The 25,287-nt window shown below is 42.0% G+C and overlaps 1 protein-coding gene across 1 annotated transcript in view; it reads right to left on the reverse strand.

The window, feature by feature from the left end:
• Positions 1-16,831: 16,831 nt before the first annotated feature.
• The window catches only part of NPAS3 (neuronal PAS domain protein 3), a 612,926-nt gene continuing 604,470 nt past the window's right edge, over positions 16,832-25,287 (reverse strand). Inside the window, exons 10-11 of the mRNA XM_055793646.1 lie at positions 23,917-24,032; positions 16,832-21,133 (exon numbers count right to left, since the gene is read on the reverse strand). Coding sequence (XP_055649621.1) covers positions 19,824-21,133; positions 23,917-24,032 — 1,426 coding nt within the window. The 3' untranslated portion in view covers positions 16,832-19,823. The remainder of the gene's footprint in view (positions 21,134-23,916; positions 24,033-25,287) is intronic.

Raw genomic sequence — 25,287 nt, forward strand, 5'->3', positions numbered from 1 at the left:
ACTTCTCCCTTGCAGTCTTAGGACTCAAACAGTCTCCATTTGCTGTGTCAGCTGCTGATCTCAAGGACTTTGTGTGATGACATTTGAGCTCTGTCTCCTAGCAGGTGAGGAACAGGTACCTGCAGGTGCCTTTTCCATTGTTGCTGTTCTGCCTGAGGGTAGAGCAACCCGGGCTGGAGGGCACTCCTGCAGGCTCCTGCAGCACGTGAACCTCACCTACATCATCTGTGGACTGCTGTGGTACCCAGAAAATCTGCCTGTGGCAGTGAGCAGAGACCCAGGAGCATCCCCATTCTCAGCACCGCACCTGGGCTGCTGCGTGACTTTGGGCTGCTTTTCCCGGAGCTATCCTGCCTGCCCCTGGACAGCCTTGGGGTGACATGTCACTGTGGGGGCACCTGGCAGAACAGGACACCGCAAGCTGCATGTATGGGCCCAATGCCGGTGAGTTTGTGCATCCTGCAATTTGGGAAATTATTGACATGGATGACACTAGTTGTCAGGTTTAGCAAAGTGCCCGGACTCAGGCAGGTGGGGACACTCAGTGATCTTTGCTTGGAGAATGAGTCTTGCAGGTCTAACTTCAACTGCAAGAGCGAGCCATGGCATGGCTGTTGTTTGGGCACCATGCAAGGCTACAGCTTGCATGCCATTTGGATGCGCACCTGCAGTCTTAAAACACACTTGCAATGGAGAACCTTGCACAGTTGTAGCCATCTACCCTGCTTTTCCAGAGCACCTGCTGCTCTTGCAAGCAGTTGGTCAGCACTTTCTTTCATGGTTCTGGTTGCACATTGGAAGAAATTGTTTTCTGCCGGTATTTAAGATGAGATTGCTGTACAAGGCTGCTCAGTGACGTCTCTGTGGCATGTGAAATTTTCCTATTAGAAATGTTCCAGGACCTAAAGCAGCACGCTCTTGTAAACTATTTACTATGAATCCTGGACAGAAAGTAGCAGCAAAGCCATGCAAAACTTTTCTTTTTATGGTCTGCGGTAATTAATTGCACATATCAGGGCCTATACTTGTCCTTTCAAGTATCAAAAGAAATATAACGAGAAAGGTTCAATAAATCAAACATGGAAGTGTTGCCACCAAGTGGTGTAAGCTGTGTTAGGCAATGGCTCATCACAGTGATGTATCTGAGACGCCCTGATGTATTTATAAAAACATTCTTTTTTTTGCTTTGTTCAGCTATCTTTTTCTTTTTTTGGTGATGCATTGTACTTCCCGTGGTGTTAAACGATCGTACTAGCACCCATCTCTGTGCAGTCAGGGGGTGTAGTACAAGTTGCTTTCAGCTTCTTCTGGAGCTGCAGGCAGCGGGGAGGCAAATACAAAGGGTCTCCTGGGTGTATGGGGCTGTTCAAACTGGTTTTGACACATTCCCCTGTCTTGTTGGGATCTGGCATATCCTTCCCTCTGCAACCTCATGTTCGAGCAGAGAGGGTAACCCTGCAGGGGGACGTGTCCCCCAGGCCCTGATGGCTGGCTGAGGAATGTCCCAGCCCGCCCCCGACATTCCCAGTGCAGCCATCCTAAGTGACTTTGACACTTTTGAAACCATCTGCAAATTTATATGGTTTTTCAATGGCACTTATGCGTGTGCTAAGGTCTTTTGTTTTTCAGCCAAAACACTCAGTACACTGTACTTTAGCCACATGCTTTTCTTTACTGTGCAGGAGCTGAATAATGGCCTTTGCTTCCCAGTTGTATAGAAAGCCTAGATTTAACAAAAAAAAAAAAAAAAAAAAAAAAAAAAAAAACCAAAGAAGAAGAAAATTTCTGTGGAAACAAGACTGAGGCACTTTGTAATTTATATTGTGATGCACATAATGTTATTCTTGAGAAGTGCCTCTCCCATGGGGACAGGGCTCCCTGGAGCTGCCCAGGGCACGAGGCAGCAGCAGGCAAAAGGAAGGATAGAGCGCCTTGTGCACATGCACACATACGTGTGCACACGCGGGTCCCACCTCTGGGCGTGCACGTTTAAATCCCAGCACATGCCAGGGGCGCGGAGGGCTCTGCCTCCCATGCAGCATGGCTGCCATCATGGCAAACCCTCTGGCTGGGTGGTCCTTTCCCTTCGGTGGGTGGAAAGGTGCTGGTGCCGCAGGAGCCCAGCGAAGGGAGAGCCGTGGTGGGTCCTCACACAGCGGTGGCAGTGCCATGCTGGGCTGGCCACCTGGGTGAGCTGAACGCCTGGAACAGGAGCCCAACGGGAAAGATCTAATTCAAAAAGATGCTTTTTCAAAGCTGACATCTTTTCTCAGCAGACACCGCTTATTAGGTTGCTTTCAACAACCTCTCCCTTTCTCTCTGGCTTTGGATAATTGCCTTTTGTTTCTTCGAGTGAAAGCCTGAGGTACACCTTTTTTTTTTTTTTTTTTTTTTTTTTTTTTAACATTGTCAGTGTTGTCACCATTATCTTCAGACCAAGCAAGCGATGGCAAAAGGCAGAGGTAGTCACGAAGCTCCTTTTATTCCAGGTTTAGTCTCTGTTAACTACAAATCGCAGCAGAGGAGTTAAATTAATGCAGCTGATCTCCTGAAAGGAACCACTAGAAGGGAACTGGCAAATATATGTGTTACTGAAACCTGACAGCAGAATAGGTCTCCAAAAATCTTGCTGTATAACTCTTCCAAGTCTGAGTGTGCATACATTTCAATTTTATTTTTTCATATTATAAAGAGAAAGAAAATAAATATAAAGGGGGATGTTAACCTGAATAACACCTAGCAATGTTATCCAGAGGGAAAAGATTCTAATTAGGATAGCAGAACTATTTAAAATATGTCTTATCAGGAGCAGGGGAACTTGCCTGAAAGGCTTATGTTTTACTCTGTTATACAGAGTAAGTTCAACTTGACCATTTAGGAACAGCTAATTCTTCTTCAATATGATGACTACTCATTAGACATCACACTTGCGTATGATTCTTCCACTTACTTCTACTCCTACTTCTTTAAAAATAATATAAAACTACAGATAAAACAGGCAGACAATTTGATATAATCAACTTGCAGACAAAGTAATTATTTTGGAAATTATTATAGCAAAATTAGGTTCTCTTTACTTTCCGGTGAGGTTTTGCAGGTGGAAGAGACCAAATCTTTATGACACAGTTGTTTGTATATGGTGCTATCTGTCGTACATCTGTATCTCTATTGCACCTACATGGACAACCTTCTATGACTTCATTTAAAACTCTGTTCATCAACAAGGAACAGGTTTAAGCAAGGTGTTTGATAACTATTTAGAACCATCTTGTTTATTCTTGAAAGTTTACAAGGGCCAGGAAGCTCTCTAGTTGTTTCTACCTTTGCTTATGGGCTTAACAGTGCCTGCACTGGAGGTGTTAACTCTAGTGAATAATACTGTGTTATATCTCTTTGACAGAAACAAACCAAACAAAAAACCCTCAAGTACGTTTGGTTGAGCAGGGTGTGTACATTTTGGTGAGCAAAATGGTAGACCACATGTTATAGGGCTACAGCGGGTTGAGAACAAACTTGGAGGCAATTGACACAAATTAAAATGGGCCATGAGCAATAAGCAACCCACTAGCAGCAAAGACTTATTTCTGAGGTGGTAAAGGACAGATGTGGCACGCAGTGTGCCACATGCCAAGATCATCATCTTCAGAGATGCATCCCGGTCCTGCTGGATGCTGGAAGCAGCCACAGGCAATCCATTGGGGATGAGCAGCTGGAGGATTAGGTTTGCAGCTGCTGGCTTACATGGGGACTGTATCCAGTAAATACTCTGCCAAGGTAGCCTCGCCGGGTGTCTGGAGATGGACACCTCCAGAGCACAACCTGGCTGGAATCACCTCCTGCGGTGCCAGCTGTTCCCCTCCCGGCAGTGAGGGTGCCCCCCTTCATCAGGCAGAGACCTTCCGCTAAGGCACAGCCCCAAGCCCTGGTCCAGCACGGCCCATGGTTTGCTCGTCTTCCACAACTGCAGGTAAGGATCACACCTTGGTAATGACCTCTGAGGACCAGCAAAGAGAAACAGCTGCTGGCCCTGAATGTTTCACTTTGTTTTGCATTCATTTTTGAAGGAAGGGGAAAAATTATGAAGAATTAAAGCTAAAGTACCTAGACTCCCCGCTTCTTTGGTATGTTAGAAAAGGCTTAAGAATTTAAATAATTGAGCTATATGGCTAATCTACTGTCAGCTCTGAACTTTAAATTAGTTAAAAATATATTAAAGGATTATAAAATAATTGTCATATTAGAATTACAGGGCATGAACATCGGCACAAAGAGACCTTTCTGCACGCTACTCATGCACCCTCAGAGACCAGGCATGCATCGGGGAGCCCCCTTTCCGCACACCTGGTTTCACCACTGTGGCACCTTCCCCTGCCACGTCCCTGCGATACCACACAGCGGGAAAGGACGTGTTCACACAGAGCTACTGCTATTTTTTAAGGTATGTCAAGCACTTGTATTTGGAGGAAGAAATGGCTGCCATTCATACATTCCTGAGCTTCTGGTTTTTATTTCCCCTGTTATTATTTGCATTAGGAAATGTCCTAGTTTGAAGTCCCCTACCCAGAAATCTCTTTTTCTTACTTTCTCCACCATCTTTCTGTGTCATGACCTAAGAAACATCTTTGGGGTTTGCTACTAATTAGCTGTGGCAGTGCCCTGGTTAATGGTGTCATAGGGCTGCTTCTCCAGCAATAGCTACTGGCACGAGCCGACCTTGCAATATTCCAGATACATTTCCTCGGTTTGTGTGGAAGGACACCAGGAAAACAAAACAGCCCTTGCAAAGAACAAGTACAACTGCAGTGCACTGTAGCAGTTCAGTACAGAGCTGTGAAAACCCCTTTGAACATGTAATGCTCCACTAGAAACCAAAGCCTTTCTGCTTGCAGTCTGTCATTGGTGCCATCAACGCATTTTGCCCACTCCACACGCCTCCCCGTTCGCTGGAGCTAGAGGGTGCTGGAAAAGGCTGGGGCTCTTGTTTAGGCACATTTCAGCTGCTCATCTATCACAGGAAGAAGGGGGCTTGTAAGGGATCCCAGGTGTATCCACGGCAGTGGGGTCAGGCTTTGAAACACTTGCTCTGTGGCACGGGGACTTGCTGGAGGAGTGCTATTGATTTCAGTGGGACTGTTCCCGGGAATATCTGCTCTGCGAGGAATAGAGTTGTTTTGTCTTCCTCCAGGATAATACGGGTCAAGTATTTTCTGAACAAAAAGGAAAACCTGGGTGTAGACCCACTTTGATGCAACTGGGGAGCAGGGTATGGAGGTGCCAGGGTGGCACTTTTTCCTCTTTGCCCCACCCCTGAGGAGCCTCACAGCTGCACAAAATCTCACTGGCTTCAACCAGGCACTGTGGTCAAGAAGGCGGTGGAAGGACGGTGGTTGTATAATGAAGATGTTGCTTCTTCCCACTCTCTTCCCAGCCTCCGGGGCAGTGGGGCCCAGGAGCCTGGTACGGTTCACATATATAACCTCTTATTTTGGGTTTTTTTTGAGAGATGTTGATGGGTTGTAACCATGACACGGCACTCGTCTGTACACAGGGACACAACATATGTGCCAGCTCCACAAGTGCAGCACTTGGGAACACAAGGGCTACTGTATAGAGATAAATTAGATATAGATAAAATGATTAAATGTAGATTAAATTTAGACAGACTAACATGTAAATAACTTAGGAGAAATGTTTCCTCTGTTTAAAGGACAAATGAGATGCACAAATGCCCGACTGACAGTGGAACGGAGCCCATTTACGTTGCCTATGTATATGTCTCTGTGTTTTTCCTCAGAGATAATTTTGACATTACAAAGACTATAAATAGAGCATCCAGAGCAGATAAGTACAGGAAGGAAGAGGAAACCTCTAATAAATCATATATCTTAAAAGGATCTGAGTAGAGTGAGGAAAAATATACCTCCAACAACAGGAAAGTTTAAAAGAAGCTTGTACTGAACATTATAAATTCACATGAGAAAAAAGGTTTTGACTTCTCTCAGTGTGGGAAGACATAAAGATTTCAGTACTTAAGTGGGGAAAAGGTTGCGACTGCTTTTGCCGTATTGTGATTAAAAAATCATGCTGTTAAAATTGTATTGAATGGGACTCCTGCTCTCTTGCAGCCACAGATTTCAGAGCAATTGCTTCTCATTCAGTTTGTCCAAAGGTTTGTCTACGAAGAACCTGGCAATAAACTAGACCCAAAGTATTGTTTAACTTATAATAAAATACAGCAGTCTCATCCCAAATGCCCACTGCTGTGAGTTGCAGACAAATCAGGGATACCAGGTCCCATTTGGGGTGGGGTGGGGATAGGGTGTGTGTGTGGAACCTGGGGGATGTTTTAAATACATGCTATGATTTGGCTTGTGGTGAGTTGTTGCAGCAATCCAGGTTCCCCATGAGTGATGCCAGAGATGGCAAACGCCCCCCAAACAAGCAAAGTGTTGGGGCTGTCACTCGCTGGGGAGCGTGGGGTGTCCTGCAGAGAGCTGCCCCCCCCCTCCCCCCCCACCCAAAGAGTCCTCCCCAGGCAGCTGCTGTTGGAAACAAGCCCTGTCATTACCTGATGGCTTTGCACATGGGCTGTGAAAGGATGCTGCTTGCCCGGTGGTTTTGCTGGTGGACTGTGGAGCATAGGACCCAAATCTGAATGGAAGCTGCGATAGCATGAAGATGAAATTGTGTTTTCCAGCCTCCAGCCCAGTGTTTCAAAACTCTCTTCTTCCCTTTCTAGTAAACATGAAGAAAAAAAGACATGCAATATAAATTCACATGCACACAGAGTGAAGGATCATGCAGTTTTTACAGTCAAATTTGAAGATGAATTAGTCTTTGAGATACCGTCTGTTTAAGGATTATGTTGTTAATAACCTAAATTTGACACACATTTTTTTCCCCCTTCAGTCACTACCTGCAAAGCCTCTCTGAAAATTATCTCTTATAAAGCTGTGTCATTAATGGCTTCCTGCGAGGCTTCTTTTGGAAGCGGTGGAAAGGTAAATAAAAATGAATTAATACAGCATTTTGGGTTTGTAGGCAAAATATGCAAATATCTTACTGACAAAGCCTTAGCAGTATTAAAGGCTTTCAGATCCTATTCTCTGAGGCTCTGCTTGTGGAATCAGACGCCTTTAGGCAACCTTTAACTTAGTTTACATGTAATACACACACACACACACACACGCATGTGCACTCTCTCTCTCTCCCTCTTCCTAACGTCCTTTTGGACCAATTCCCTCTGGTGCAGTTTTCAGCTTCACAGTTCATGAATTTTATTTTCAATCAATAAATAAACCTATTATCAAGTTTTGTATTCTCATCATATATCGTCATTTCTCATAAACCATTTCACTGTACGGGTCAGCTTCACCGAGCACGTGCCACTCACCTTTATGTCTCAGCAGAGGGCTGTCAGGTATACAGATGGGATGTGTGTGAAAAGATAATCAGATTGCAGTTCTACCTACCAATTATGAATAACCCTGTGTAACTATTATTATTATTATTATGTAATATTTATTGTTATTATTATTGTTATTGTTATTATTATTATTATTATTATTAACCCCTGTTGAGTTATTGATCAGCATTTTGGTACTTTTTGAGCCCAAGTCTGTAATATGTTCTTTTACTATGGAGCAGAGGATTACCTTGCAGTTCCCTAGACTCACCCATAACATCAAAGAAAATGTTATTTTTGACATATAACATCACAGCATTTAACAGCCGTTTTAGACAACTAAAGAAAAGCTTCTTGCATGCCCTTTACAAGGTTGTCAAGTTCCCACTGTAGCAAATTATAAAGGGAATCATTTTAAGAGCCAGTGACCCACCATGATGAACCCCTCCGAATTGCTCATATTAGTTTGGGCATGGAGTGAGAAGGCAGGCCATCTTCATGGTGATCAGGTCCTTGGACAGTTACTGATTTGTGCCTTGAATTTTATCTGTCAGCCCAGACACCGTATTAAATGCCAGTGTCATATGCAGTTATCAAATGATAGTATTACAAGGTCAACTGACAAAATAATATTCCGAAATGAAGCCTCCAGATTGCCTACTTTGCTAACCTCTGACAGTGTGTAATCTTGTACACAAATGAAAAAAATGAGTCTATCCGTGACCAAAAAGGGTAGAAGCAAGCACAGAGTCAGGGAAGGTGGAAATAAACATTCCCAGTTAAGTGCACTTTCATAAGCACAGGAAAATCCAGCCAAACTTTGAATTTATCCTGATAAGACCTCAGTTATTTAATCGTCACTGCTATCGTTACCATGGGATAGCAAATGTGATTGGTACTACTGCTACAGTACAACACCACTACTACTGATGCTAATACAACTACTACTGCTATAGCAGCGGTATCATTACTAAGTAGTATGACTATACACTTCTAGTTAATTAGAAGTGACGGTTTTCTCTCTCCAACATTCTTTCCTCTTTTGGATATAGCCAAAACAGCCAGGGAAGAAGATATTTTGAGCCAAAGCAAGAATCTCTCAAAGGAGGCATTTGAGATTTCCCAATTTTAAGGAAGTCATGTGTACTCCAGGGAGAGAGATCTTTCCATCTGCAGCAGTGGGTCAGTTACAGAGAGTCTCTGTGAGTAAAGAAAGTTTGTGTTTGTGGTCTAATTAAGGGTCTAGGGTATTGTAGTGAGTTAATTTAGTTTGAAAAAGACTTCATCTGTATCAGAAGATGAATTTAAGTAATGGGAATAAATGCATAGCTAGGTGACAAAAACCTGGGTCTCATTGCAGCACCACAAAGCCGAAGTTGGAGATGGTGCACACCTCAGGACCATGCCATGAAAGTGATGGAAGTGGTTTTGAGCTTTGGAATTTTTTTTTTTTATTTTTTTTTTTTTTTTTGAGTCTGATATTTAGCCAACGGTGAAGTTAATACTTGTGAGGTTTGGGAAAATTGTTTTTATGGTGTGATTTCTGGTCATACAAATATTAATGTTTTAAGCAACAATTTAGATGGCCCCAAGCGTTTTTAGAAATTCTGTGCTGTGCCTACAGACACCCAAGTTAGTAAATCCCTTACACTGCCAGCCAGGAATGACAGATAGGAGGGACAGTGTGCCGAACGTGCTGGCTGATGGCAAGACATGCCTGTGGTGGGTCCCCCGGCCCCTGCTGCGGCTCCACCGCATGGTGCTTGAGCTGTCCCACCAGTGTGAGTCCCTGCTGCCATGGGAAGCTGGTTCAGTTTGGGTGTATGGAGATGTCACAGCACTCTCCAAACTATCAAGCTGCAACAAGGTCTTTTACCATCTCATACCAGCATACTCTTCATGCCAGTCCCTCTGCTGCCTTCTCCTCATCTTGCCTCATCCAGGGCGTGTGTTCTCTCTTTTCTCTCTGCTTCTTCCTCCTCTCCTTCCTCAGCTGCTCCCTCTTCATTGGCTGCCCAACCCCTTACCAGAACCAGCCACAGCTGCACCTTATCTACATCGGCCAACCTGACACCCCTGAAGCCAACCCACAGTCGTATATTATCAATGCTAATTAGCCCAGCTACATTACTCTGCATGGAGATGTTCAAGCTGTGAACCAATGGAGACACATAATGCTGCCGTTGTAGGATATCTCCTAGCTCAAATGTCCGTTCCCACCCCCCCCCCCCCCATGGCTGATTTCTCTGAAGTGCCCAGATGATTCCTGTAAGCCCAACTCACCTGCTGCAGGAGAACATGGAGCCAGCATAATACTGAAAAGGTACTTTCAATCCTTCACAGAACTTCACTATTTGCTCACAAAAATGTGCTGGAACTCATAGGCAGAAACTTGTAATCATGACAAATAATTTTGATGCTGTTTGGTTTTTTTGTTAATTTTTTTTGCTCACAGTTTAATGTTGCTAATTTGCCTAATCCCTAACTATACAAATTGCACAATTACAGAGTTTTTTTTACTAGTGTCAGCCAGGTCACTAATTCAACAGGGTCTTATGGTCAGAAGGGATGGTTACTATCATCTGATCTGTCACACATGATCAGATTTGTTCAGAAAAATAGCTATACAACTTCTGCTTGAAGGCTACAGTATATAACTTGCTGTCTGATGGAACTTTTTAGGGTGTGTGCTTATCCAATAGCTGATCCCTTAAAGAAGTTTGGTAACTTGGATTGTATGTATAACTTTATATGATGCCCCTGCTATAAAACCATGTTTCTTTGCCTGTGGGACTCTATACAGCTGTGATGTATCTTTATGCTAGGACAAGACTAGATGTTTTAGCTGCAGATGTTAGCAATGTGATAACTCTAGGAACTTTATTTAGTTTTGTGTTTGTGGGTTTTTTTTTTTTTCTTTTCTGCTTTTTTGTTTGTCTAAGAAATACTTGATAGTTTTACTTCCTCTTCAGAACTGTTTCATCATAAAGCATGTGAGCAATCTTCTCTTCCAAACAGGGAAGACATGCTCCGACTCTTCTTTATACCCTTAGAACCCTTATCTTTAAGTTATGTTTCTCTGTATTGACTACTGTTTTTTGCAAGTTATTTTTCTGAACATGTCTGTACTGGCTGTTACAAGGTCAAGATCTTGAAAGCAAGCCAGACTGATTTGGGGGCCTCTTTCCTTTGTTTCAGTGGATGTTTGCCAGAATATCCAAGTCCTGCAGCAGTACTGCCTGTGCTGAACTCTCCCAGAACATCTCTCCCACCATACACAGACCACTGCATTTTTGATTTGAAGGCATCAGGGAACCATACATGTGTATGTATGTAGGATATAAGCAATGAGCCTCCGCAGGGTGTAGATGTGAAGGCTCCCCGTGTGCACCTTGGTGTGCTGTGAGGCAGGAAGCCAAAGGTTTGTTTCCCAGGGGATGTCCTTGACCTCCTCTGTATCTCTGTGTGTTTGATGTATATGCTGTCAAACCAACTCAAGGCAGGCTGTTGGGAACAACTGGTTTTTACCTGCCCAAACTAAAGAGACCTCAATTACGCTTACAGCACTCAGGGAGACATTTCCAGTCACAGAGGCAGAAAAACTAGCAAAATGTACCTAATTTATACTTAAAATGCTGCCAGGAGTCACTGCCGAGAGCCTCTTTCCTCACCCTGCTTCTGTCGGCTTCCACCTTTATACCCCAGCAAGCAAGCAAGGGGACGTGGTGTGCGATTCACCCAGCTGTCCCTCACGGCCCCTGCCCGTGCTGCCTTTTGACATGCACCTTAGGCAATGCAGATACAGCTCTTCTCTGAAGCTGTAGGCCAGCATTCTGTTGAAAATGAGGTTTTTGCAACATCTTTGTGATTTTGACTTAATCCTAGATGAGTAAAAGCAGAACCCAGTTCTCATCCTCAGTGATTACATTCACTTCTGCAACAGAAGCATGCTAGGCAAATGCAGGTAAAAGCTTTTTGTTTTCTCTGGAGGAGTTCTGGTTGCGATCCTGGGGAGGGATCTGGCCACTAATAAGTTATAGGCAAACCATCAGACCTGGTACTGTTAACTTCAGGATGTCAGCGATTCTCATCTCCACAAGAAGCAACCTTAGGTTGCATTTATATTGCAGGCCCCCTCTGAGTCTGTGTCCTGATTTAATATCAATCTAATATAGATTGGTTAGAGATAGTCAGCATGGATTTACAAAAGGGAGGTCATGCTTAACAATCCTGATTCATTTCTCTGAGGAAGTGACAATGAAAGTGGACAGGGGTGAAGAAGGAGACATAATTTACTTGAACTTGAAAAGGCTCTCAATACGGTGCCACATAACAGATTAATTTATAAGGTTAGCCAGTATGGGACTGATGGTAAAATACTCAATTGGATATAAAATTGGCTTGGCAACAAGGGCCAGGCAGTGGCAGTAATGGTTATAGATCACGCTGGCGAAGTGCTGTGCACCCAGGGGTGTGTCTTTGAAGACATTGTAAAGCTTAAAAAGGATGGGCAAAGTCAAAAACAGCTGGTGGAAAAAGGACGAAAAATGATGCCATACAGAAAATGTGAAGGCTACAGCCTCATGGGAAGCAAATGATCACGTCAATATGCAATTGGAAATTTCAGGTAATGTCCACTGAAGAAAATTATCTAGGAACTGAAGGGGGCCAAGCCAGACCCATCAGCTGCAGGTCTTGCAGTAGAGAGAAGAACATACAGAGCAGGAAGGACATTTCAAGTGGGGAAGAGGACAAAAATCAGAGCTTGTTTGAAGTGCCAAGGAGCAATAAATGGAAGGCATCTTCACAGATCTTACCCTGCAAAGTCTAAGATCCCTAGGTCCTTGCTATGGGATGAATCACAGCATTTAGGGTGTGTTTTCAGCTTAAAGTAGATCTTTGGAGAATCCTAGTTCTTTCCATCTGTTGTAATCTAAGGAGACTGGACTTCCTGAGCTGGAATCAGCTTTTGCAACTATCCTGCAAGATGCTATCTTACATGCTGTAATAAAGCAGAGAACTGGCTAGAAGAAAGAAATGAAATTTTAACTGAGGTACAGGAGAGATGGCCACGGATGCTAAGTGGCCTCTGAGATTCACAGCACTGAACAGAAACTGGGAACTGGTTTCAGTGAACACTCACTCTTTACAGTGTGCTGAACTTTGCCATCTCTTGGATGATATTCAAAGAGGGTCTGGGAAAGCTGTACTGGTGATGTTGGCGCCGCCATCAGGGAGCGCTTCTGGTAGTTCAAGAAAATACAAGCTTTGATGTCCAGCAGAGTTCCTTCCACCTCAGAGTCCTTTGCTTTCATGTTAAAGGCCCAGGCACCAAAGCCCACTCCCACAGAGCGTGTGTGAGAAGGCAGAGTCTTTCCAGTCCTACCCGTGCCTCTGCCTCACTCCCCACCCGTTTTAAAGGCAGGAATCTCCAGAAGGATCAGACCATACAGTTTGGGAAGACTGGGAAAGACTTTTAAACTAAACAAAGAAGCTGCTCTCTTAGCTTGAGTCTTGTGGTACAGGATTCAAAAGGAAACTCAATGCACTGTACCCATTAGCCTGGCTCGCTTGCCTGCAGTTCGTGCTATAGGCTCTGCTTTGTTATTTGCTTATGAGTATTGGCTCAAAACTTCGGTCCTGTTCCTGAAGCCATTAAAGTCATTAGTCAAGCTCTCATTGATTTGAGCAGCACCAAGACTTGACCCTTTGTGGCTATTCAGAGGACACAGATAAACTTTTAAATCAATCAAGGGTGTAGACTAATTCTGCTGGGGTCATACGGTTAATACATCCTGTTCCTGTCATTTCCGCTATAAATCTGTGAATGCTTTTAAAGCAAGAGGAAAACCTGATTCCCTTCCTTTTGCGAGGAAATATTACATTCCCTTTTATTACAAACAAGACAGGGGTCCTTTTTTTCTCAGGGATACTTGTAATGGGAAAGGTAATGTCAATACTTTCCATGTCTCTGGAGTCAGTGAAGGGTACTTTGAGACAAAGTACTGGGCAATAAAGTCTCCTATCTGCAAAGCAATGCAAACCTTCTCCTGCTGGCTTCCCATAAGCCTTTATTGGGTCCCGATGCTCTTTTTGCCTGGGCATTATGTCAGTACTCGTTGTCCTGTCTGTGTCTATTGAAAGATCCCTTATTTTCCATATTGCATCTAGTCCACACAACTCCTACAAGATGGGAAAAATAATTAACTTCCTACAAACGGAATCAAACTCATAATTATTGACTTCATTTGCATGGCTTTGGACCTCAGTCACTAAGCTCTCTGGTTTTACTTCTAGAGTGGGATACTTCTAGAAATGTTACCTATATGAAATAATTTTGAACTACTCTGGGCTTTTGTTTTGCCATAAGACCCATCTCACAGCGATTATGGAAATAAAAGCTGTTCTTCCACAATATTTTGCTGAATTTAGGATTCAGAACAAAACTGTGGTGGAGAATACCCATCCTGATTCGGGTCAATTACAAGCAGAATCTCTGCATCCTTGGCTTGTCTCAAGTCTTCTTGCTTTCAGAAAGATCCTGTTTGATTTGGTGAAAAAACAGTGTGGATGTAACTGGACATGTTTTCCAGCTGCTTCCAATACTCACTCCTTCGGATGAAAAGATGAAAGAATAGGTGGAAGAGGGGAAGAAATGACCTTTATTATGCATATGTACATAGGTACGACCCAGCCCAGCCTGAAAGCCCACTGGTTTTCAGAGGCAGCAGATCTGTATCTCTGTGTGCATGCATGTGCGTGGTTTATAAATGGTTTGATCTTACCTGAGCATCTGTGGCTCTGGTGACATCCCATTTGTTCACATTTCTGTAGGCTCCTCAGTAAACTCACAGGACAGATGACAGTTCATTAAATTAGTTGACAATGTACACCCAGTCTTTCCAACCTCCTCCCCCAGCTCTAAAATGAAAATAAAGAAATTACAATGGCAAGAAGGAAAAATACTATGCAAATAGCTCTAAAAGCACTGACACATTTAAACTAATGCGGTTCCTAGAATCGTAACAGTAAATATGCTGTCAGGGGCATTACAGTTACTCCAGTGACATGACCACCTTGCAACAGCCCCAGCGCAAGCTGTCAGAGCTGGTTATCTAAGTAGTTCTGAAATATATTTCTATCACTGTAACTTCTCAGAGTCGTGATGCTTCAAAAGAGCCCTTTCCCCCTTGTGACTCTTCAAGTGGCTTTTAGATACCCGCATAAATCACCTTGTAAAACAAGCGGTTCAGGAACAAACCTTCCAGAGGTGGCAGTTACTGACATCAGTTGTTTTGGGAAATGCTTTTTCATGAAATGACAAAGTTTGCCCAACTTCCTGCATGGCAAACATTTTCTTTTTTATTTTTTTTTTTATTATAAAAACAGCAAGTAGGTCAACCCCAAAGAACCCTTTTCAAAGGGTTCCACCCTTTCAAACAGTTGTTTTTGTTTCTTAAAGTTGCAACAAATAATAATAACTTACAAAATCCAATACCCAGAGCTAAATCAATGCAACAGCATCACTATAAAGAAATTTCATGAAAGAGCCTTTCCATCATTTTCTTTAAAGCACAAACTTTCTTGTTCAACTGGGAGTCTTACAGCAGTCTGTCTATTTTGACCATCAACACTGTGCTCTGATGCAATGTATAGGCAGTATGGTTGATATTTAAAAAGCCTTTATAACAACTCAGAAATGTCCCTTTCAAGCCCCTTCTTGGAATTAGTGGCTTTAGTTAATATTAGTTAACACTTATTTGGAACAGGCATGTTATTCTTCCATTAAGCTTTATTCTGGTCATTCTTCCAATCTCCATTTAAATTCTGTTTTCCTCTTGGCTGGCATCCGTACCCTTAGCTACCTCATAAACAAGATGCATTGCCAACTGGAACATGCGAGCAGAGCTGAAAGCAGCACCACTAACCTCCGCTCCTTTCTACCCCCTGCAAGTTGGAGAAATATCAAACTCAGTGCTTGGAGCCTGGGAAGTGGGCATCCTGAACTGCTCAGAAGCTCAAAGAGCCAGACTTCAGGCTATTAAGCTATTGGGCTGGCTCACTGAGCTATAACTGCACATACATTTTTTGTGGTTGTTTTTTTTTGTTTGTTTGTTTGTTTTATCAGCCCAGCAAGCCAGATTCACATGCTCTTACTGCAGCTGAGTGTATCTTTTGCTGTAAAGAAATGTGCTGAAAACTGTGACACCGATTAAGACGGTTTGACCAGCATTAATAAGGCAACCCAGATCTGATCCAGAATGACTAGTCCAGCAGTTTTAACTTCTAAGTGGACATACAGAGGAGAAAAGATTTGGGCACTCAAAGCTGCTTACAGATTTTAGCTATGGGGAGCACTGTCTTGATTTTACATGCCCCAGATCTGCATTCTTAGAGGTTGCATACTCAGCAACAGCAAAATAAAATATGGAATCTTTGTCACAGATGGGGGAGGCACCATAAAGGAAGCCACTGAATGAAGGAGAAATGCAGAGACTAGGTGAGCCGTGGGTGAGAAGGCTCCCACTCCCCTCCCCTGCCATGCCCCAGCCCCTCCTCACGTGTGCAGCAGCCATCAGCAGCACACAGCGATGGGTACCTGGGGCAGCATCTCCCGAGTGTGGCTTTTTCCTGCTTTTCACAGCACAGACCAAACACACTTGCCTTGGGCCTTTTTTCAGAACTTATGCAAGCATAACCGCTGATGGCTGTTCCCTTTCTGGGGTCGAACACTGTGTGTGAATGTCTGCGTAATCAAAACTGTGTTTGACTTTTTTTTTTCCCCCCCTTCAGTTGTGAGGTCAAGGCTTTTTGCCTTGTTTTTTTCTACACTGGTAAATGTTTTGTCCTCAGTTTGCAAGGCAGAAAGTCTAGCCAGGTGACACCAACAACTTACAAGTTGCCAGTCTGGGGAAAGAAAGTACACATTTAAAAGAATCAGCAGCCTAGGTAGGATATAATGTTACTGAAGAGTTTCACTGTAACATTGTAGAGTAAAAAAATGAAAATATAAAGTGTATTTTACATGATTAATGTGCAAAAGCTGACCTCTTCCAGTGTGCATTGATCAAGAAAAAATGCACACTTTCTATAGTGGTTAATGTTGCAGGTCCATTATTCAGCTTTGATAATGTGCATAAAAATGCTCAATATGACAATGAGTTGGGGTAGCTGAGAATTTAGGATGGTGGCAAGTTTGTTGTAGTATTTGGATTAGCATTCTTAACCTACATCTTGACAGCTTCTCTTCTTCATTTCACAAGCATTAATAAAATCTAGCTTTATCCTCTTTGATTTTTGGTTATTTTTTTTTCTTTTTTTTTTCTTTTTTTTTCTTTTTTTAAACAATTAAAAAATACCTGCTCAAACAAATACTACCAGCATTCATTAGTCAGGATGGTTATATGTAAAAGAAATGATGCCAGATAGTAACAAATCCAAGAGAAGTTTATTATGAAAATGGCACCTGCGGGATGAAAAAAAATTAAGTTACATAAAGACAACCATGTATGACATGTATGAGAATCTACAAAAGTATAAAAAGAACCCTGTTGTAAATGAAGTATGTACATTTCTGATTTGCAGCATTATCAATGATCAATGAAAAAAATGTTTCAAATAAGCCAGGCACTCAAGAAGTTAGATTCGGTTAGCTTAACACAAAATAAATGTACCATAGCTGTCACTTTTTAACATTTTAATTTTTTTTATATTGTAGAGTTGGTAACACTGCTAAGATTTATACGAACAGAATCCCTTTCCCCATTATTCAGCTACTTGGCACCAGTCTCCTCATAAAAGATTTCATATATTTGTACAAGAAATAGTTAAAAACACAGACACAGTCTTCACAGGTAATGAAGTTTTTTTTTCATTTTGTAATTTTAAACACTATGGATTTAGACAGCAGCTGTGATTATCTGTTAGTTTAAATCACCAGAAATCATTTTGACACAACACAGAAACATTTATAAAAAAAACCAAACAAAACAACAACAGCTGTCTAGCTGTTCTTTGTAGCTGATAGGTGCACTCCTTTGATTGTTCCATAGCTAGAGTAGAGCTTCCAAAATTAAACTTTGAATTTCCCAATCAGCTTTCTCGCCTTTTTTAGACCTACTGAAATCCTTCCAATGGAACCTTTAAAAGCTCATTAAATAAATTTGTGGCGTCCAATTCCTTTTTTGCTATTACTCCGCTGTGGCCTGGACCTACTTCTCAAATTCAAAGCTACCGCAGGAATTGACTCAACGCAGTGAGTGATCAAAAATTCAAAGGACAGCTGAGTTAATATATTAGCATTGCACACATAAGCAAATATATATGACAATTCTAAGCTCAGTTTCCTTTTTAAACAATGCTGGTTGACCTTTGAAAGCATTTCCTATCTCACTGGTAATTGCTCTACATATTACTGCACCAGCCTACCTGGGAGAAAACCAAAGAAATGCACCCTCTGCTTACAGTTCGAGCACAAGGGACTCTGGGAATGTTAACAACTGAGGCTATATGGCGTCAATTTGCTTAATATATCTGAGCATTACTCTGGAGTGCATTGTGGGGTACACTGGAAGAGTAAGTCATACCCAGAATTCCTCTGTGGGAGAAATGGCTCCATTAACCTTGAGCTAGTTAAGAGTCTTTTATCTCTGAGAGTGAAGAAGAGAGAACGAGAGAGCGAGAGAAAGAGAGAGGGGAAAAGTGGGGGGGGGGGAGGGGGGGAGAGGGGAGAGGAAGGGGGAGAGAGAGGTTTGAGAATACACAACAGCAAAGCAACAGCAGAAATTAAAAGGTATACAGACAGTGGAAGCAGCATAAGGTGACATTACAGAGGAAGGCCACCACACAAAAACCACTAACCCCCAAGAATCACTGGTTCACTAGGACTGCAGGAATGGGACTTTACCACTCCGGACTAGAGATAAAGCACAGAGAAGACAAAGGACAAAACAACTACATTAGCTTAGTATATACTGCATATAGTAACACACATTGAAACTGCAATGGGACTGACAGCCAAGGACACTTACACATTGTACACATTACAGTTCTCACATCTGTTATTAGATGCCTTAACAAACAGCTGCCAAAGATGGAGTGGAAGAAGAATTTATATTTGACAGTCATTTGGAGTGTTTGACACTACACTGTGATTTCTGGCAACAAAGACAAAATAGGAGATTTCTTTTCTTTTACTTAATGTGCAGTTTTCAGTTGTAGTTATCTATTTCAAGCTTATTAACCCATTCTTTAGTTTTAAAACATATTGGTTTCAACACTAGAAATAAGGAAAAAGCAACAAAAAAATACCCAAATCAAAGAACGAAAAGAAATTTACAACCTTCCCTCTATAATATTAAATGAAAAACAAAACAAAACATGTTAAATAGTTCTTCTGGTTTTTTTTTTTTAACTCTGAAGTGTTATTTGATGTTGTAAAATTAGCCTCAGTTACACTGAGAAAAAAAATAAAGCAAAACAATATGCACCTAAGAAACTGCTCCTCGCGTCAATTAAATTGAGTTTTTTGTTTTTAAGCGCTTTTTGAAAAAGGCTTCCTGACCCATTTAAATTTGATGTGAGGCTATGCTTGTTAGTTTGGAGGTAAAAAATTTTAAGTCCTGCAGCAAATGTTAATGAGGGCTTTTGTCTTAACTAACCAAGGAGACTGCAGCACCCAACTATAAACCAGTTCGGAACACGTTCTTTCCAAAAACCCCAGCCCACAAGCTGCATATTGTATGAAGACATTACAGATTAATAAATGATAGCACCATGGTTTTAGAAATTAAGTTAAAGTTTCAGTAATTAACATTTAGTCCAACTTTTTAACATTCTAGTCACAGGCCAGAAATTAACTTTTTAAGAACCCAAATTATTTTATGTGCAAGTAAGAAAATCTTAACCATAAAAAGAGAATTAAACTCTGCATAAAATTCTAAAATACTATCCCCTATTTTTAAAGGAATTAGGAACAAAACCCCCTTTTCATTTGACTTAGTCAAACAGGGCACATTGTTTATGCTTGTCTCTTTTAATCTTGATCATATCAAGATCATTTTGAAGTAAAACCAATGGTTGTCACTTTAAAATCTCTTTACCACAACACTGAGTATTCTATGGCAGAGGCATACACATATTAAAGGCATCTTAATAAAGATGCAAAGGAAAAAACACACATCTTAGAAGAAGACAAAATGGCAGGCAACTGGTACTTCGACTCTCTGAAGGCAAAAATAAAAAAATATCTTTACATTAAAGAATAAGTCAAGTTAAAGAGAAAGGGAATGAAATGGGGACCATCATATTGAGAGAATAAGCTGACCTGCTCAAATTCAAAGTGCTAGAATTAAAGGTCTAAATTAAAACATAGTCTATGCCTCAGAGTATAACACTGAACACAGTATGTGGTCATATTTCAATCCTCTTTCCGTTCCAGAGTCTGTGTAGTGTGAATGCCATTGCTGTACACAGGAAATGGAAGAGTGGAAAAAAGTCCTTCGGCAGTTGTGAACACATTCCCTGCAGGCATTTGGGTCAGACTGGCCCCGCTCACAGCGCTTCCAAACGGTCCCGACATATTGAGTCGGTGAACGTGGTGGTAGAGCATTTCCATCGGTGTTTTAGGATCCAGCCCAAAGCTGGGGCTGTTAACATCAACAAAGTTAACAGCGTGGGTGTTGGGGAGGAGGTTGCCCTGCATGGCTAAAGTAACTTCAGCTGGAGCATACCGAATAGTGCCAGTGGTGTAGACCCTCTGAGCAGCAGTGCTGGTCGCAGCAAGGGTTCCCGTTACCCTGTGAACCAAAGGAAGCACCACATTGCCTGCTTGTAACCTCTGAAGGGCTTCCAGGTCCCCAGTGTACAACAAAGAGTTGGAAGTTGTGGGACCTCCTGGGTGTTTGTCCCGTGGAGACGCTGAAAGTGGGGGTGACAAAGGGTCAGAGGACACAGGAGCCAATGCCGAGCTGGATGAGGTGCTGAACTGAGTTTTACGGCTGGCAGTATTTTCAGTCCCTGGCGGGGTGAGAACAGAGTCTGGAATGGAGACATGTAAACTACTGCTGGCTTGGGGGGAAGGGAAGTGCTCGGAGCTGGGGGGCTTGGTCATACTGTAGGGTGATTCATTCCTTGAGATTTCCCTGTTGGGTGGGTAATTCCAAATACTGCTATCGTTATCAAAATTGATAGGTTCTGAGATTTCTGTTTTAATTTTGAGCACTGAGGCACTGTTTGGTGACGAGAGCAGCTGGGGCTGGTCCACCAAAGCTGAGTCAAGTCCATTTGGACTTGAGGTGCTTGACAGCCTTCTCCGGGTCATGCTGCCTCCCTTTTGCTTTTTTCTCCTCTTCTTCCTCTTTTGATGTTTGCTGGAAGACTGGGCATTTACTTCCCCTGCACTGTCTGAGTCCTTCGCACTGTCCGAGGTCAGCGATTCACAGTTCTGCAACCGCAAGTCTGACTCACTCTCAACATAGCGCTCCACCTTGATCTGCATAGAGCCAAGAGTGCCAAAACTGTCCTCAGGGGCCTTTTGATTCTCGAAGTCAGAGTTTTCAAAGCTGTCATCACTGTCCCTGCTGTCCTGGTTGCTGGAGCTGTTCCCATCATCATTACAGTTCATTTCGTTATCTGACTGATTTCCTGACTTTTTCCTGTCGGATTCAGGGTCTTCGCTGTTTTCTGACTGGTTTCCTTTCTCATCTGACTTGGAGTTCTCATTGTCCTCTGGAGCAAAAGGAAAGCGAAACAAATCATTAACAACAGGCACATAGTATTATAACCCAAGTCCAGAGTTCTACCTACCAATGAGATTTGGTTGCTGTGAACGTTTTTGGCAAAAGGCGTTCTTTTCTGTAGAGCCACAACTTCTTTCAAGGTTGTGTCGGAAGAGTTCTGGTCACCATGAATCTCTCTGACTCAGGACTGCTAGTGCACTAAAAGCCTATAAGTCTATGCTATATGGCCTGCACCTTGATTGAGGGGGGCCTTTTCATGCCCTTGCTGGACAAGAATCGTTTTGACAACTGTGAGCACAATGGCATTGTAGCTATGTCATTCAAAGAGAAGTCAGTGAACAATCCCGCTATGACCGTTATGTTCTGGTGATTGTTCTTTTACATCCGTGCTCTCCTACAGTGGGCAGGCATCCAGGTGTAGCACTATTTACTAATGAAGATCCTAGTCCTCTCATCTGTTTTCCTCTTCCCATTGCCACTTCTGAAGTGGCACAGTGTCTGTGACTTCAGTGGAATTACTGCTGATTTCCTCCCGTGTGAGAGGAGAAGCAGGTCATATGTGTATAAATCTGAATGAATAGACCAGTTAAAACAATTTTGTTATGTTGCTAGACTGTCTTCTCACATTCCTCTGAAGGACAGCAAATTAAAAAAACAACCCCAAAACAGAAAAAAAATTCAGGCAGTGAATTAAATTCTTGATTGATCCAAATCATCTAAGGGCCATTGAAAATAGCTCAGCTACAGCACTGAGAAACTGTCACTCTCCTTGCCTGAATTCATTTAGTTGTGTTTTAGATTTTTACCTAATTCTAATACAGATGAGATAAACACTCTAGCCCACTGGACTCAGACAGCCAAAGCAGCTTTCAGGCTGAATACGCTCCATTATCATACTATGTTTGAAAGGGTCATGAAAGGCTTCAGGAGACCCTGTCCTTTACAGACCAGCCAGAAATCTTTTCATAGGAAATAAAAGATGTTTTTTTCACTCATCAGAGCCAACTACCACCCTTTTCAATATACTTGTTTTAGGGGGAGAGGGGAAGGGCCATTTTTCCTCTGAAGATTGGTTACTCCTGGAGCCATGTCAATACCAAACAGTTTCCCAGAAATGCTGGAGAAGGTGAGCTTGACTGAGGATTTAGGGCAATGCACTTCGCAAGTCACTTAGCAGGACTTCTGCTAGAGTCACCAGCAGCAGAGAGACCCTCCCTTTTGAAATGTAAAACCCACAGAAGCAAAGTAACAGCCACAAACCCCTAAATATCATTCAGCTTTTTGTTCCACCTAGGGCTGAATTTCTCCTACAATTTTTTTTTTCTTTTTTTTTTGAAGCTGGTTTCTAGTAAGGCCATTGTATCTGTTCAACAGTGGGCTTAAGTTGAGATAGTCCAAAGCTACACAAAATTTGCCTGGGATTTTATCACAACTTGAATATAAACTTGTTGGTTTCATCCAAGACGCTGTTCCGATTTCAGGTTCTTTAGCATTTCTATTAAATTCTTTTGTAAAAAACAACCCCCTGCCTCTGATGTCTTCCAAGACTGTCAGACATCTCCTTCTGAGATGTAGCCATCTGTGCACTTTTGAAGAATGCTTTCCTGCTCTGCATCAGCCTTAGGAGTCATGAATGCACATGCAATTCTCAGCTGGAGAAACTTACAGTGCACATGGGAAATGCAAACTGTTTTCCACATGTGTGTTATATGGCCATTTAGGAACAAGACGACATAAAGGAAGCACTGGGAAGGGGTGAAGAGATTCCCAATGATGACGGGCAACAAGCGAGTATGTTTGCCTAATGTTGACTTAAACTATCAAACCAAGCCATCAAAGGAGAACAAATAAAGGCAAAAGATGAAAGAGAACAGCCATATCATATAATATAACATTAAGGCCTGATTCTCTTCTTGCTTTTGTTTGATTTATGTCACTGTGATCCATTTTCTGCAGATTTTTGGTTGTAATCACAGACATGAGAGAAAAATCACACACATATATATATCTATCTATCTAAAGCACACTACAGCAGAGTAACATCCTTAGTTCTTGGGCCACAGGAAACCATGCCCCTTTTCAAGCCAGATGATCTGTACCTGTGCCTAGGTAACCACTTTTAAAAGTAATGGGGAATGTGTAAACCATCTGTGCACTGGACCATCTGTAGGACTGATTTACACATTGAGTTTGACAACAACATTTAGCTTTTAAAAAACAGCTGAAGTCCCAGACTTAAAGAGCTTACAAACAAGTGCTTGAACCCATGCCTTCTAATAAAAAATAATTCTTTTAACACAAGAAACCCCTCAAATGTTTCAATCTTCACTGCCCCCTAGTGAGACTCTTAAAAAACGTATTTATAGAGGAGAAAGGGTCATAAAGGTTGACAGTAGAGACTTCTCTTCAGAACGTATGCCTACTCTGGAAAGATAATAACTAGAACTATACTCAACAGTGTCCTCTGCACAAGGCACAACAGCTGATCATGAAACTTAGCTGAGAGATCAAATATTTAGCTCAGAGCAATGTAGGCAAGGATGCATGCACAGAGTGAAGATAAATACTTAAGAAATGGAGATACCGTGGAAATGCTGAGACTATTAAAATATTTTGCTAGTGTTTTTCAATTTAATTTTACAGGATTTTTGTTTTGTTGTTGTTGTTAGAATAGAACAACCTTTGAGAAGTAAAAGCAATTGGAAAGCCAGCCACGTAGCATTCATGATATGAACCTTTTATTTGGTGTAAAGGCACATCATGTGTTGTTACCTGAGTTGTCCTTTGAGTCCGATTCAGAGTCAGAGGTCTCTGAGGATTCTGAGGTTTTCTCTGGCAGATGAGGAAGTTGTGCAATATCCATTGGAGTATCCTTGTACTCTGGGTTGCTGAAAAGGAGACAGCAAATGCAAACACAATCGGATGATTTGCAATTTCATGGTTTTTCCCTCTTTTCATATCAAAGTTCAGGAACAAAGAACATAAATAGGAAAAATAGCAGAGCAAATGCAGAAACATACATTTTTTTTGCTCCTCAGAGCTTCACAGCAGGGATTTTACGATGGTTTATTTTAATATTGCTGTCAAATACTTACACTGACCAGGTATTAAAACTTGTTTGATTCTAGTGAAGTTTTAGAGCTATCAAAGCATTCTTACTGAAGTGGGACACCATGGTCTGCGTGATATCTAACAGTAAAGCTACGCTGTGTAATCATCCAACAACAAAATATCTTGATTTTGATCCCATTACTGTGCCTAGAAGGACAGAGAGGGTGTTTTAACTTTTCCAGTCTGTATCCCTGCCACCAGCAATTTCTATTAGAGTTATCTCAGTAACAATATTCTCTATCAACCTTGCCAGAGCCCTTTCAATACCTGTTTTTTTCAACTTTCCTGTTTTCCACACTTTAATCAAGCAGAGCATACATAAAGTTAGTAAGAAGGTGCTCAGTTAGGGCTAGAGAAAATGACCACTGCTCAAAAAAATGTGGCCACAAAATAGATAAAAAGATATTTTTTTAAACACTGCACACATGCATCCACATCACCAAGAAACCACAAGCAGCACTCTAACTATATGACAGATGCACATGTGCATGTTAAGATGCATATGTTAGGGATAAAGAACTGTCAACACACCCATTATAATCATATCTTCATCTGCTCATGTGGTGCTCACCTGTGACTTGTTAGCAATGAACATGACTGCAATGCAAAAAAGCTACACTACCAGAGAAACTGGAAAAAAACCCAACAACCAACCCCCAAACCCCACCAGCCCAAGCCTGTGCTTTTTCTTGGCTTGTACCTTTTAAAATGTGTTTCTTTCCCAAATCTGCGCAAGGGCAGGGGAACAGACACAGCTAGACATAAGTGGCATAGGAATGTTGAAAATAAACAAAGTCTTTAATCTTTTTTTGAATAGGTGAGCATTTCTACACAGTTCAAATTCCAGCCTGGTGATAGAGCAGAAAATCCGCAGCCCTGCATAGAACAATATGAGGCAGCACTGGGGGTGACTGACACACTATCACAATGACAGTGTGCTCATATTCAGCCCATTACAGTGTACTGTGAAAATTCAGAGTTCACACAGTTCACATTGAAATGTCATTCTTACGATTATCATCTTTATGGTTT

Source organism: Falco peregrinus, chromosome 1, assembly GCF_023634155.1.
Source record: "Falco peregrinus isolate bFalPer1 chromosome 1, bFalPer1.pri, whole genome shotgun sequence".
Taxonomy (NCBI): Eukaryota; Metazoa; Chordata; class Aves; order Falconiformes; family Falconidae; genus Falco; species Falco peregrinus.